At 36.2% G+C, this 15,033-nt stretch overlaps 3 protein-coding genes across 3 annotated transcripts in view; 2 read left to right on the top strand and 1 right to left on the bottom strand.

Annotated features, from left to right (window-relative positions):
• Positions 1–1,343: 1,343 nt before the first annotated feature.
• On the bottom strand, positions 1,344–13,210 carry LOC108572213. Its single transcript, XM_017934413.1, has 18 exons — positions 12,856–13,210; positions 12,314–12,366; positions 12,063–12,144; positions 11,431–11,731; positions 11,242–11,333; positions 11,171–11,181; positions 10,989–11,062; positions 7,055–7,183; positions 5,838–5,957; positions 5,468–5,607; positions 5,287–5,393; positions 5,014–5,166; positions 4,137–4,355; positions 3,372–3,490; positions 2,438–2,617; positions 1,824–2,195; positions 1,623–1,695; positions 1,344–1,549 (listed from the first exon to the last, which is right to left on the bottom strand). The coding sequence occupies exons 1-18, from the start codon at positions 12,927–12,929 to the stop codon at positions 1,344–1,346; spliced, it is 2,505 nt and encodes an 834-aa protein (XP_017789902.1). The 5' UTR covers positions 12,930–13,210.
• LOC108572494 (protein BCL9 homolog) lies at positions 4,032–8,818 on the top strand. Its single transcript, XM_017934744.1, has 7 exons — positions 4,032–4,469; positions 4,574–4,812; positions 4,893–5,178; positions 5,299–5,657; positions 5,737–6,199; positions 6,435–6,642; positions 6,729–8,818. The coding sequence occupies exons 1-7, from the start codon at positions 4,184–4,186 to the stop codon at positions 8,554–8,556; spliced, it is 3,669 nt and encodes a 1,222-aa protein (XP_017790233.1). The 5' UTR covers positions 4,032–4,183; the 3' UTR covers positions 8,557–8,818.
• Positions 13,211–14,028: 818 nt separating the features above from the next.
• LOC108572495 (ubiquitin-fold modifier 1) overlaps positions 14,029–15,033 on the top strand; it is a 1,634-nt gene continuing 629 nt past the window's right edge. The window contains exons 1-2 of the mRNA XM_017934745.1: positions 14,029–14,049; positions 14,231–14,287. Of these exons, the coding sequence (XP_017790234.1) occupies positions 14,045–14,049; positions 14,231–14,287 (62 nt within the window). The 5' untranslated portion in view covers positions 14,029–14,044. The remainder of the gene's footprint in view (positions 14,050–14,230; positions 14,288–15,033) is intronic.

Here is a 15,033-nt window from a genome sequence, read left to right as displayed (position 1 = left end):
TAGTAGCCATATTGTAATTAAAATATATAAAGTGCATTGTTTATTGTTTAAAATGGTCAAGGATGTTAATTCTGGAATTTGTAAAATTCAAAGGTATGTTGAAATTTAAATGCAGTGTCGAGGAACGCTCACGATAGAGCAGAATTTCCCGATGATTTGTACGCTCGACAGTTGACTCCATCCATCTGAAAAGCTTGTCAATTCCGCATTCAACGTATTGTACTGTATTGTAATTAACTGAGGAATGTTCAGCGGTTTACGAGTCGATTAGTAATGTCATGCTTCGTAGTATAGACGAATCCAAACGTCGTGTCGAGTTTAAGATTATTCTTTGTTAAGCTTCGGAAAAAGGGATGGGGGGATGATTGTTCCCTGTAAGAATAACTTGAATGTATTCGATCTGGGGAACTGTGTATGAAAAAAATGTAAAACGGGCTCGTTTTCATTCTCGTGAATTTTTGAATGTATCTTTTTCTCGTTGTATAGCCTACACGTAATGTGTGTGTACGTTAACGACAGGTGCAGCGTGGATACGTGTGTATGTATGTGATACTGCTTTACGTTGCTGGCGGTCAGTGTGTGTGTGTGAGAGCGTATATCTATCGATATACGCGTGTAGATGCACCCCTAAAGAAAAGCCCTATGTAAATAGCATTCAACCCCCCATCTCGCATATAAGTAGGTTTTAAGTAACACTCGAAAACGAAATGACTCTTGCCAAATTTTCAATGGGACGTAGGGACAAACAAATAAGCATTTGAAAAATTGCAAAAATATATTGGTATTATAAATGAACTCGATGCTCGTAATATTTGTCTTTCGAAATACCCGTGATCAATATTACGATTTTCAAAATATTTTTTTTTCTGTTTAACTTTGTTTTTGTCAAAATGTGGTTTTAAAAATTTTTACAGACATTTAATTGCATATTTGTATTTATGTATTTAAACCAATGTACATTTGTACAAAAAATTATATTCTTCTAGTTAAACGTTACAATATCAAATTACATCACGCGTAATATTCGTTATACTTTGTAACAAATTAAATTAAAAAATTGTGTTTGTCTGATCAAAGTATAACAGTATAAAAAGTAAAAACCTTAGGTTCAGCACAAAACTGGAAACTTCTGTGGTGTATATAAAATTAATGTTACTTGTTTAAAGATTATTTATACTATCTTTGGAAAAATACATTAATTTTGCTATCAGAAGTTCTTTAACATTAATCGTGAATATTTTTTTTTAATTGGCTAATTATCTTGTAAAGTCGGAAATGTAAAATTTGTTCGAGTCTCTGCTATATCATAAAATATTGTCGCAATATTTATATTAGTAAGAGTTTCATTCTACACCTGACTTGATTTTGTACAATAGTGATTTTTCCTGAGATTTCGTTGAAGACAATGCTGGTGTACTGGATGAAGAGTTTTTCGAACTTTGAGTGGTGTTTGTGCTTCGTTTGTCTTGCTTGGCTTTCTTCATCATATCTTTCAATCTTCTATCTGCACTTATAATATGAATATTTGGTGTTACTTTGTTTCCACCACCTATTTAAAAGAATAGGAATTGTTTTTCCATTTTGAGAAATGTAGACTTATCTGTTAATTGTAGAGAGCTTACTTGAGTTTGATTTCTTCTGCTCTTTGGACTTGCTTTCTATCACTGTTTTTGGTGAGCTCCTTTCTTTTGAGGCCTGTAAATGAACAAAGGAATTTGCTTTTGCTTTATAGTTTTTATTCTATTCTAAAATTTTTCTAGAATTATACAAATATTCTCAGATAAAAGTTACAACAAAATTGTAATGTGAGTGAATACACACACCTGAGATTTGGGACAGTTTGAACAGTACCACACCAGACCTGGAACATCTATCTGGGAATCTAAAATATGTGGAACATGACACTCCTGGTGGTACAAAGAATGGCACTCTAAACATTCAACAAGTCTATTTCTTGCGCCAACATCCATTCCTTTGCAAATAACACATGTCAGATCATCTTCTAATATTTCTAGTGCTAGAGTATTATCAGTCTGAATAATATCAGGTGGTGTGTCACGTGTTGGTAAATTCACAGGGGAACTGTTTTTGCTTGATTTGCTTGAATGCTTTGAAGAAGAGGAAGAGGAACTTTTGCTCTTTTTGCTACTGCTGCTGCTGCTATGGTCACTCAGCACTGGTTCCTCCATCATATACTAAAAACAGAAAATCCAAGAAATACAAGTTCAGAAAATAAATAAAAATGATGGTGCATACAGAGGGATCAAGTACTGGACATCTTTTTACGTGAATGAAATCTCCTATGCTTCATGAGTGCCCTGATATCAGAACTAACTCTGTAAGTATAATATCTTAATTAATATAAATCACTTTAATTCAAGTACTTTTTCTTGGTAACCCTGCATAATGTGTCCAAATTTAATTTTCATCTAATTACCTTTTTGTGTAACACATTTGATAACATCTTTGATGGCCCATATTTTTGTTTGATCGCCTCATCTAGAAGTGCCCGTAGCTGTTCTGCAGAATCTTTATTAGTTGAATGTAAAAGGTGTAAACCTTGTGTAAATTGAGGATCTAGTTCCAATTGTGACATTTTTGTGTAACTTATTTTAGTCTGTAAAGTATAGTTATAATTAATTAAAGTATAAATGAAATGAAAGGATTTAAATAAAAAAATCTAGGTTATATCTATTTTGCTATTATATTATTAATCACATTAAAACGTTATGGTTTACTGATATATAGTACGATTAAAACAAACTTTATTGTAATTTAAAAAAATTTTTTGTCACATAACAATTAAGTAACATTAATAATGTCTCATCAACGTATACGTACATGAGGTGCCTAATCTTTAAATAATACGTAACATCACACATTTAAAACACGCATAAAACACTTATGTTTCATTTGCGCTAAATAAATCGTGTAATTATAAAAGAACACGAGAATTCAAACTTTTCGCTTCATGTTTCCATTTAACCAACGCCTATAATGCGTCCATAATTTACATTCGACTGAAACGTTTACACTAACAAAATGTACACGCCCTTAACATTCTCGTCAAATTTATCATTTTTTTCCGATATTATTTTACATTTTAAAAATACCGCCTCGAAAGTATATCCATATATGGGAACTGTACGTTATGCATACAGTAAAAAGGTAACGAAAGTTAAAGAACACACAGGCACCGCTATCACTTGATTCGTCCCTGGCCTCTCGCGTATTCCAAATTTAATTTTACAGAGTTTTGATTCCGCGTTAAATAAATGCGGCCTCTGTCTAGGGAGAATACAGTCGTGAATAAAAGTCCGCTTTGCCAAAAGAATAGATAAAAGGTATGCGGATTGGATATGAATACTCACGGCGTGGCTGCGAAAGAATGGTGAAAATACAAGCAAAGAAAGACCAAAATAGTAACCCTGCAGGCGATCAAGTGTAAGGAACGAGTCAAGTACGCCTGGTGCGGTCTTTCCATCTTTTTCTATTTATCGGAAAGGTATGAACGCTTCCTTCTCCGAGGCGCGTTAAAACGATGTCTAACTTTCGACGAGCAGTTGGCAGCCGTGCGTAAAAGAAATAAATAATCAAAGCGACCATGAAGTGACAAATAAAGTTGGAGAACAATGCTTGCGAATGGCAAAGAAATTTGAGTGCAGCGTGCATTGGCCCCCGTTCTATGTTTTGGACACGTCTTTCGCGGTTACAACGTGGTGTTCCGTGCGACATTAGAGCCGGAGGTACGCTATGCGCTTGCCGCGGAGACGAGGGTGACATTTAGATATTTTCTTCGTCTCGATACCTTCGTGGTATTGGTCTTACTTTCGTATTCCTGTATCAGTCGCCCGCTGACAACCGAGATTCCTTCATGCGTAGGAATCCGATTCCGCGGTTAGCTAATTAAATGACTGGGAACGCGCTGAACCGACGGTCACCAGAACATTTACCATCGGGGAAATAACAGATCCACGGACATGCCTTCCTCGAGAGTGCTGTTCTACACCGTTTTTTAAGGACACGTTCGCACGATACCGGTCAACGATAATTTCGTTGTTAACCTCTACCACGGATTCGAATACGTTGTTACGCCGCACGTTGCGGACGATAGTGGCCATGTGTTTGATTCTTACTCAGCTGACCAAGGTCTGACAGGATAATTCTCCAGTAAGCTTCAAAGATGAAAACAGAAAAGAAGCCCAGCGAACCAAGCTGCGTACCAACTACTGTTGTCAAAGAGGAGCCTGACACAGATCCAGTGAAGATCAAGGAAGAGGGTACCGGAGCCAACAATGATGATACAACTGGAGAAGATACCACAGAATGTCCTAGGGATCCTTGTTTGGATCCCTCTAATGGGGAGGGTACATTGTCAGGGGAGAATCAAAATAGTAGTGCAAATCAGCCAATTCTAAACTCAGTGAAGCAAGAAGGTGATCATAATAATCCCACGGATGATATACCTGGTAGGGATAGATTTAATTTCTGTCCTTACTGAATATTTTATATATTATTATATCAATATTTTGTTTGTGTGATTATTTTATCTGTTTTATTTTTTCTGTTATAGATTGCAGTGGTAATGTGATTACTGCAGATGGTATTCAGCCATTAGTTAGTAATGTTCTTGGAAAACAGATGGGAACTAGTACAGGAAGTGGTGAAGCTCAATATATGCAACAACAAAGTCAAATTTTTGTATTTTCTACAACATTAGCAAATAAAGGTGCAGATGCAGTGTTGCAAGGGCAATATCCATCGATTATTGCTTATCATTGTGCACAGCCTGGCACTAAAAAATATTTAGAGGTATGTATAAGAATTTCATAAAGATAAACCTATATTACACAGACATTTGTTAATATAAGAATGTAATATTATTATTTCAGAAGCATCCAAACAAAGTAAATCAATTCCGTCAAAACCCTGCACAATGGTTAAATAATCTTGCAATGATGAAGCAAAAAGGTCACCAAGGAGGTGCAAACAATACTTTTCAAAATGAGCAACCTCCTGATCTACCAGCTCTTGACCCTAATGCTCCGCCATTCTGGAATGAACAACCTAATCTAAGGAACTTAAATGGTGGTAATACCCTTGGTAATTCTGAACCATCATTGGATGATGCAAATATTGATGTGCCTTGCCTTGTACCAAATTCACCTGGTAATACAGGTAATATGTAGTTACATTTGCATTTAGTATTTGTAGTTGAAAGAGTTTCCAATCTTTTTTTTTCTACAAGTCCCCTTTTGTGTACACTTTATGCCATTAGAAGCATACCTTTTATTACAGCAAATCCACAACCTCCTAATAGTACTACAATGGGCCATAGTCCCAATTTATTAGGAGGTACTACCAGTCCAGGTCCAGGCAGTTTACAGCCATCACTGCAAGGTGTGAAAGTTCCAGACGAAAATTTAACCCCACAACAAAGGCAGCATCGAGAAGTTCAACTAGCGACCATAAGGAAAATGCAAATGATGTTATTTCCTGAGCATAAAGAAGAATCTGGTAATGCGTTAGACACAACGCAAGGAACAGCGGTATCAACGTGTCCTCCAACGAATGTTCCTTCAGTTGTACCAACTCAGTGTCCTCCAACTATGGATTGGCATAAATTACAACATCAGTTTCTTGATGGAAAAAACAAGGTAGAGTAATGTAAAAAAAATTAAAAATATATAAATTAAAAAATATCAGTGTACGCTAACGTAATATTTATTTTATTAGACTAGTGTTGGAAGTCCTGGAACTGGCGTTCCATTACGAGGTGCTAATATGGTAGGGGTTCCGCGTAGTCAAGGACCACCGCCTCCATATCATCAAACAACCCGATCCGCGAGTGTACCAATTGCGATACAAAGTCCAAATCCTTCATCACCTAACAATCCAACCAGCAATTTGTCACTACCGTCACCTCGTGCGAGTTCAGCCCTAAATTCACCCGCAGACTGTAACAGACAGTTTCAACTTAGTAATCAGAGAACAAGTCATCTACCAGGACAAAGTCCGACTAGTCAAGATTCACCGAATCCAACAGTTGGAAATGCAACGGCCGTATCGACAACGAGACTTAATCACAGTAATCCAGGAACGCCTGTTTCTCATTCGCACATCTCAACGCTTAGCCCTAGTGGAACGACTGCTCAAAAAGACTCTGCTTTAGACTTCCCCACCAGTCAACCACCAAATGGTAAGATTAAAGATAAAGCAATTATTTTTAATCTTAATAATCGAAATAATACATTATCTCTTTTAAATCCTATTTGATATGTTAAATTAATATTTTACGTTGAATCGCATTCGAAGGATCTTAATGCAACAACTAAGTAAAAACGATCAATATAATTATTACATAGTATATGTTAAAAGTTCACTGCTTAGAATTATTACGCGGTGAATTGATCATGTTATGTGTTACAACATAGTGGATGGTATGTTTTGCCGCACGCTGCAATCCTTAGCCCAGCAAAAGCAGCAACACACCGGAGCGGTGAACGCAGCAGGTGTTAAGGAAGCGAATCTGATGCCGGTTCCGAGCCCTCAACAGATTCAGTATCTTAACACCTTCGAGGGACAGGAGTTAACTATACAGAAGCAACCAAATACAAGTCTGAAAGATGGCAATTTATCCACGTGAGTACATTTTATAATTTTATCATTTTCACTTCCAAATGTATATAATTAAAGGTATATAATTCTACATTATTCTGTGTCTTTAGAAACACGGCCAGCAACACAGAAATACCGAACAGAATTCTACCAGGAAGTTTGGACGGTAATAATCAGTTTCCAGCCAGATCTGAGGGTGCGAGTCCAGTTCAGATGGATAGCATGAATCGTGGTTTCACTGGCTCCTTGCATAGTCCACACACTCCGCATACTCCGCACACACCTGGAAATGGTGCTCCCCATACTCCAGTAGATCCTGGAAAACCAGGGAACAAGTCGAGCGCGAGTGCACAAAGTAGTCCAGCGCCGCATAATACAAATATACCGGACAGTATGGGTCCTCCAAGAACAGTACCGGCATCACCTACTACGAAACCTGACACATCTCCGCCATCGACAAAAGATACTCAACAGCAACAAAGTCAGTCTCAACAACAGCAACAGCCTCAGCAGCAACAGCAGCCACAACAACAACCACAACAGCCACCTCAGCAACAACAACAGTCTACAGTTGCGAATCAAAGTAATTCTGGGAACTCAACTGTGGTGCCTCCTCTAGGAGGTCCAAGCGCCTCCTTTCCCTGCGGAAGACCGTCTATAAACGTGAGTCAACCTTCAGACAATGTGCCTCTAAATCCCAACAATATCGGAGGGCGACTCGGCAGTTTAACCGCGATGAGTACAAATCACTTCGATCCCATCACCTCTTTGGCCCAGATGAGCCAGCAGCTCACTAACACGGCAGCCAGCAATTCACTAGGCAACGAAGGACCTATTCACTCCGGAAACACTGGGATGATGCAGTTTGGTAATCCCCACGGCATGCATATGATGCAAATGGGAGGCGAGATGAACGGAAGCTGTCACATGGGTGGCCCAACCAGCGAACCGGGCGAAGTAGGAGGAATGTGCATGGGTCTTGCAGGACCACCGACAAGCTATAGTCCGACTACTTCGCACACGGGAAGTCCCGGAGTACCTAGCAAAATGGGACATCCTATAATGGGTCATGGTATGATGAGTAGCCATTCTGGTAACGCCGGTAGCGCGTATCCAGGCGGTGATCCTCACGCACCACCACCTAGATTAATGACTGGACACGTAACTGGTCCTAGTCCTTACAACGGAGCGAACGTTCAAGTAAAACCTAGTGCTCCTAACACTATACAATACCTACCAGCGAGGCCCAACGTCGGTCACACACCTAGAGGGCCTCCAAGCTTAGACTTCCTTCAACGATTCACCAATCCCCTGTCTAATTTAGAGTCAAAGATGGGCACACCATCTGTAAATCTCCAGTACTTCCCGAATGGTTGCGTACCTAATAGTATGGGCCCGCATAGCGGTATGCCATCGACTATGAGCGGCGGACTTCCCGGCATGGGTGGCTCACCGAGGATGGACGGGCAATCGATGAACACATCGGTCGGTGTACATCCCTCGATGAGACCAGTGGGCAACATGAGACCTCAGCCTAATCTAATGCGAATGCAGCACATGGTTGGCGGTGGTGTCTTTCCAGGCGGTTCGATGGACCCGGATAAAGTCTTCCCACCTGACATGGTGTCTCAAGTTCCCAACCAACCGAACCCCGGCATGTACGTATCCGGCAGTAAGGGCAGCCCTATGGGACTGGGTCCGCCACCGGATGCGACTCAACCATTACCTCCGAGCATGGGTGGTGCTACTAGTAATTTCAAGAACAGCCCGTTCGTCGGTAGTGGGCCAAGCATGTCTGATCCGAATTATGCTCAACAATTCCACAACTTCCAGCAACAACTGTACGCCACCGGGACGAGGGGTAGCGGACCACCGCATCCTAACCTCCATCCGCCGCCGAACTCGCATTCGCATCAGCAGTTCTTCATGCCGAAATAAAAAAATATCGCTTGATCGAGAGAATCGATGTATCGCGACGGCGATTATTTACGATCGTGGTGGCCTTTCCGTATCCTTTTTTCAACGAGTTGCGTTTTATTTGCCTCCGAGGACAATTCTGATTGAATTCATGAGAATGGAACATATGCACACATAGAGACACACACAGAGATACACACGTTTTTCGGAGAAATGTAAAGGTTTATAAAATTAATGCGCGATTAACTTGTAAAGGACAGATACGATGTCGAATTTGTTAAGGGTTCTAATGTTGATGTGATGGATAATTATCGAGAATAATTAAAAGAAAAAAAAACGGTATATATCGTTCTCGCCGGGGAATGGTTATGTCGCGTGACTGGCGTGTAACGAGTCTTCTCGTTCAATTCTTTATTTACGGTGTTGTTTATGTATGTGTTATTATATCGATAAGCGTTTTATTCTGAGGATCACGACATTAAAAGCCGCTTTTAATGTCTTCTCTCCGCGTCGTCTCCAAAAAGAATCTGTTCCATCGTCTTAGAGACATTGTTTTCGTAATCAGAATTCTCTCTCTCTCTGTAAAAATTGGAAACATATTACGATTATAACGTTGCGTCATAGCGTTGCGCGCGATTCATTGTAAATACTAATGTAAAATCTGATTTTCTTCGTAGTAATCGTTATTTCGTCGATCGGAATATACGGTGATCATTGCTAGAGACTTTCGTGGATCAGAAAACAAATAAAACTGAAAAGAAAAGAAAAAGGAAGAACGTGTGAACGAACGAAAAAATGAAAAAGGCAAAGATGGATATATATATAAAAATGCGTCTCCGCTTCCTTTATTCGAACAATTGCTCGTGATAAAGTAATTGTGCGAGAAATTAACGAAATCTTTCGAAGGAACGACAATGAAGATACGCCGGTGAACAATTCATCCTTCCTTTTATCACTAAATACTTAAAAAAAAAACGCAGTCAAGCAAGCTCAAATTCATAATTGTACATATATACGATATATATACCTGTTGCAACATACTCCTTAAAAACAGTATCGCCCGTCCCTTCTATTCCCTTCACCGATCTCCCTCCCCCCCACTTTCCTTCCTCCCTTCCCTTGTGACCAACACTGTGCATAATCATGACCCCACGTAGTTTAATGATATAAGAAAAAAAAGAATAATTGACTAAGAACAATTATGTTGTTGATGAATGATTTTTATTATAAATGAAAAATAAAGATATTTACAAGAAGTCAGTATCAGAATTGATCGATAATGAGTTTCGTAGTTTATCTGAGAACGGGCGTCAGAAAGTTTTCGATAACTTTTTATTATATTACGCCTGACGAGAAATGAACACAGGCTCTCTCGGACATGATTAACCTCATGTCAATGATTTTCTTTTCAATTTAAAAAGCAGGCTGCTTCCAGCTTACCCGGATCTGTGATAGTCAAAGCAAGAAAACGTATCCTTTTTCTCTTCATTCCGAAGACATCAATACATATCTATATTCATTAGTAGGGAATGATTCTTTAATACTACATTACGTTTATTTAATCATTAGGTGTTATGCATGGAAAAGGAAAGAGAGAAAGACAGAGTGATAGAATAAATGTGAAAGACTGAGACGAGAAAAAAAACTGAAAAATTTTTTCGAAGCAGCTTGAGCAATATTTAAGCGAATAATAACCGTGACATGGCTAGACAAAAACGTCGTGAGTTTGTGATAACGTAAAAGTAGAAACTTTTTTAAAAGCGTAACATGATGATAGAGAGCTTTCTCGAAGACTTTATATTTTGAGTTAGAAATAAGATTTTTTCTAAGAGTTCGTAATGCAGAGCTTTTACAACGAGCCGTGTAACAACACATCATCCATAAAATTACAGGTTTCATGTATGTTTTTTCTTTTTTTTTTGTTTCGTTTACTAGCGAAATATTCTACCTGCGTCAAGGTATTTTTACGAATTTTTCGCATTTACTATGGCAATATTTAGGACAATATTGCGCAAATAGGTAACCTACATTTCACTCTCCATCCACAGAGTCAACGAAGCTATGAGTTCAGTCACAAAGTGTAAAGCTTATTGTTAATCGATTCCCTTTGCAATATAGTCGTATATTGTCCATCACTTTATCCAAAGGTGCTTACTAAATCACTAAATTTGTTGCGTTGTGTATATCTCTTAATTGTCGAGCAACTTTTTTCGCTCTTGGGATTTCCTCTCACCTGTAAAAAATGATTTACTTAACGAGTATTGTATCGTGATTCCTTCAGACTTGCTAAATCTACATCTTCCTTTTGATCATGCCATTATTAATCTAATATCTACTATGGTTTACTATAGGAAATAATACTGTTTCTAAAGGCACAAGGCAAAAGTGTCGCTTTAGCAATTTCATCGATCAATATCGCAATTCATTGTCGCAATCAATTTTATACCCGAAACCCAAGTCAAACCTTTCCTTCTGCGCAGCTTCTCATTGACTGGATGTTCCCGAATCGCGCCAATCATCTCTGTCTCTGTAAAAACAATGTTACGTTTATGTAAAAACATTTATTAGCTTTTTTTCTGGTTTGGCCAAAAGAATACTCTAATGATTGCAACATTTTTCATTTCACTCTTTTAGCTCCCATTTGTACTGAAAATTAACAACGTGTAATGTACTCGCAGTACAAACATTAATCATATGAAATTTTACTTTTTCTTAACCGCAAAGTCATCCCATTCGCTAAGATCATATTTGGATAAATCGCCATCTTCTTCATCATCTTCCTCCTCTTCGTCTTCGTTCTGAAATTGAAAATTTTATTTGGTTAATATTTTCATTGTATTATTGTATGTTGAAATAAGTGTGTTCAATTACATTTTGGTCTTCTTCATTTTCCACTTCGTGTCTTTCAACCTCGTCCTTAGATTTATTACGCGGTGGACTGCTATACCTAGAATCTTTGGAATCATCATCCGAGCGATTTTCGATCTTTCGTTTTTTCTTACGACGCCCGAATTCATCGTATTCGTCATCCTCGTCTCTCCTTTCTTTGTATTCAACAACTCCCCGGTCATTGTATCCTCCTCCATACCCCGTACGCTCTTCGATTTCACCAAATTTTGGCGCATTACACATGTTGCACTGCTGTCGTCGAGCCCAATTTACGTTTCCACACTTACTGCACTGCCAATCATCAGCACTAAAACATAAAGATATCATAAAACGCGATCACTTACTCATTTTGTTACTCATTTATCGATAATATTTATTTCTTGTAAATATTCTATAAAAATATAAGGTATATTGAAAGTTAAAGAAAGATATATGACACATTGTACAACTCTGTATATTATTAAAGTGAAATTATTAATCATTTAAATAAAAGTAATGATAAAATTACAGTTCTAATACCCATTTTCAATGCTATTTTTTTTAGAATATTTATTTTGAATTTATTTCCTATATGAAATCTTAATATAACAGAGAATTCATTTTTGTATTATATTTGTTCTTAGATTTCTACCATCTACCTGAACAATCCTCTACTTTTCTCTGCAGCAGCTTTGCCAATTTCTTGTCCTAACTTTTTTTTCTTAGGGCATTCTCCTCTGTCTGCATGAAAATATCTTTTGTTAACAAATACATACACGTAACATTATGTATTGTAACATTAGTACAGTAGCACTAAAATTACAACAGACATACATTATTGATGAAATGTTATTTTAAGGAAAGTTATAAAGAAACCATTTCATACATTACCATATCAACTTTTATATACCTTTTCCACATCGGTTACAAGAATTTCTTCTTGCAAAATTTACATTGGCACATCTGAAAAATTAAACACTTTTAAGAGACCACCTTATATAATAATAATAGTTCAAATATTGATATCTAACATGTTTCAGGATCTTTTTATTATTTTATTTTATTTTATAAGTACATTTCTTTACTGTAATGTAAATAAAGCTTAACATGACAAACATTAAAATACAGACAAATTAAATTAAATTACAAAAATAATATCACTAATGTCAAACAGATATTGCACTAATCACTGTATGTATTTAATACTTCATATTTTTACTAACTAAATAATATTACTCCTTATCAAAGAATTTATTACAAAATCAGTGGTATCAGCCAATTAAGTTATCCATTAAAATACATATTTCATATCAACATAGCAATAATACAAACAATAATGACACAATAGAGTTGACAATTAAATACCACGATTGTATATTGTGCACAAAATTCGATTATAAAGGATAAAGCTGATTTCATACAAGGCGACGACGTTCCCACAAAATTACGTACTGAGAATCGGGGCAAATCCAGTCCCCATCATTAATATTACGCTGATTCTCATCATCCACTTTACTATTATCCATTCTGCGTCTGGCTTTACTGTCTGCAAGTAAACCTGATAACTATTTTATCGAACTTGCATTGGATAGTCAGCTCGTCGTTTTTTCCCAATGTATCTAACCTTTACGGTACGTTTTCTTTCCTGTGCCGTTCGAACCGCGCGAAAAATAATAAACTTTCCCGTAATATTTAGACTGTGTTACTTCTTGGGACGCGTTCTACGCGCTACTAGCTATTGTATCGTGTCGTAGATAGAAATTAATGCACCGAAACTATGGAGTGCAATACACTGGTGCAACATTAACGGCACAATCACACCACTTGCGAAGCGATAAGCCGTAACGTGGCGATCTTGAAGCTCTTTAACCGTGCAACTCTTTTTAATTAATTACTAAAAGAACGTAGCATTAAAGGTGTTACATAGTAAACATCAATTAATTCTATAATTTTTATTGGATAATTACTACAATCAGATTTCTAACGACTATGTGTTTTCCTTGTTATGTTATCTACATTAAATGGTTTGCGAAGTGCGATAGTATATCAATTTAACAAATGGAGTAAGTGTATGAAATATTTTAATTGAAGAGTATTTAAAAAAAGGTTCTATATACATATATGAGATTTACGTAAATTGAATTACACGACACGTCATAAATTGTAAACGTTAGACTTTACCGTAGTGAAGGTAGGCACTTAATACGAAATTCAAAATTGTAAAAATATATTTAATATATTTAAATGCGTTTTTTTTAATTATATTTTTATCGGTAAAGTTTCATTAACGAAGAATTTAAACTTACATTTGATAAAAAAATGCGTACTATTTGCGAAGCATGTTTTTAAATGAACATAAATTTTAATGTTGTATTATTAGAACAATGTAGGAAATAATTGCTATTAGTAAATGCAAAATAGATATGGTACAAAAATGTTAAGTTTTAATAAATTTAAAAATACTGCTATAGTGTAGTAATGTTTAATGTGCACGCGTGCGCATTATACACATCATGTGTTCCATGTTGAGTATCCTGCATAGCAATCAAGTGTTGAGATTTGCTTAAGGTTATTGTTTCTTTAAAAGTAAATCGTGCATACAAAAGTTCTATTTTTTTTATTAAAGCAGTATTAAACAATTATGGCGTACGTATTTTGATCGCTAAAATTTAAAAAAAAAACCGATAAAAATATAGCATACATTTAAATGAATACATAATTTTGAAATGTGTACATGTTCTATTAAACATATGTTTCATTAATGTTTATGATTTAACTTAATAAAATTACTTAACAATAGAATAACGGGAGCATTAATTTGTTACAGGTCAAAAGTTACTTTTAAAATAACTCTTACCTCTGATCCAAAACTTCCATTCAAAGTGTAAGTTTAGTAATTGATGTGATCCATTATTAAATGATAACAGTTTGAAATTATTTTTCACACGTGTCAAAATTAACACAGATATGTCAGAACAAGATTTCCATGTAATATTGAGAATGTTTGATATATTTTTTGTACTCATAGAGAATCCAAGTGTGAGTGAAGAAACAAACATTGAAAATATTACTAAAGCTTTTGAATGTGCTCACTTTATTGAAAGTACAATTGCAAAAGCATATGAAATAGGTAAAGAAAGTGTTCTTGAGAATAATCTTCATAATGATTGGATAAATAAAAATAGATCAAATTTATATAAATGCTCTGAATTGAAAAATGCTTGTGATAAATTATTAGGGATCTATTTGAAAGACACTACTATTTCTACTGACACTGTGGATGAATACTTGAAATTGTATATTCAACATTGTGGCAGTGATAGACTGAATGATTTTCTTAGGCATACATTAATTAATGGAATATGCACAAATATAATCATAGAATCATTGGAACAATTAGGCATATCTGCTTCAGATATGCAAGATGAAGCTTTAATTATGTCTTGGGAATTATTAATTGGTAATGGTAATGAATATGAGGTCTTAGAATGTATTTATAAAATGTTAAATGATGGTCTTCATTTAAAATTGATCCAATTTGTGGTTAACTTACATGATAGCAGTAAAATTAAGAAATTAATAACTCAGTTGTTGTCAACCAAACTTGTGCAAAATGATGCAACTGTTTGT

This window comes from Habropoda laboriosa, unplaced genomic scaffold (assembly GCF_001263275.1).
Source record: "Habropoda laboriosa isolate 0110345459 unplaced genomic scaffold, ASM126327v1 scaffold65, whole genome shotgun sequence".
Classification (NCBI taxonomy): domain Eukaryota; kingdom Metazoa; phylum Arthropoda; class Insecta; order Hymenoptera; family Apidae; genus Habropoda; species Habropoda laboriosa.
Note: the sequence above shows the minus strand (reverse complement) of the source record. Positions and strands in the feature narration are given on the sequence as shown.

Excerpts from the sequence above, each read along its gene's own strand:
- LOC108572213 (XM_017934413.1), bottom strand. The coding sequence starts at position 12,929 with ATGGATAATAGTAAAGTGGATGATGAGAATCAGCGTAATATTAATGAT. Across the intron at positions 12,367-12,855 it reads TGGATTTGCCCCGATTCTCA|ATGTGCCAATGTAAATTTTG; the intron begins GTACGTAATTTT and ends TTAATTTTTCAG. Across the intron at positions 5,167-5,286 it reads TGGATTTGCTGTAATAAAAG|GTGAATTTGGTACAAGGCAA; the intron begins GTATGCTTCTAA and ends CTGTATTACCAG.
- LOC108572494 (XM_017934744.1), top strand. The coding sequence starts at position 4,184 with ATGAAAACAGAAAAGAAGCCCAGCGAACCAAGCTGCGTACCAACTACT. Across the intron at positions 6,200-6,434 it reads CACCAGTCAACCACCAAATG|TGGATGGTATGTTTTGCCGC; the intron begins GTAAGATTAAAG and ends GTTACAACATAG. Across the intron at positions 6,643-6,728 it reads AAAGATGGCAATTTATCCAC|AAACACGGCCAGCAACACAG; the intron begins GTGAGTACATTT and ends CTGTGTCTTTAG.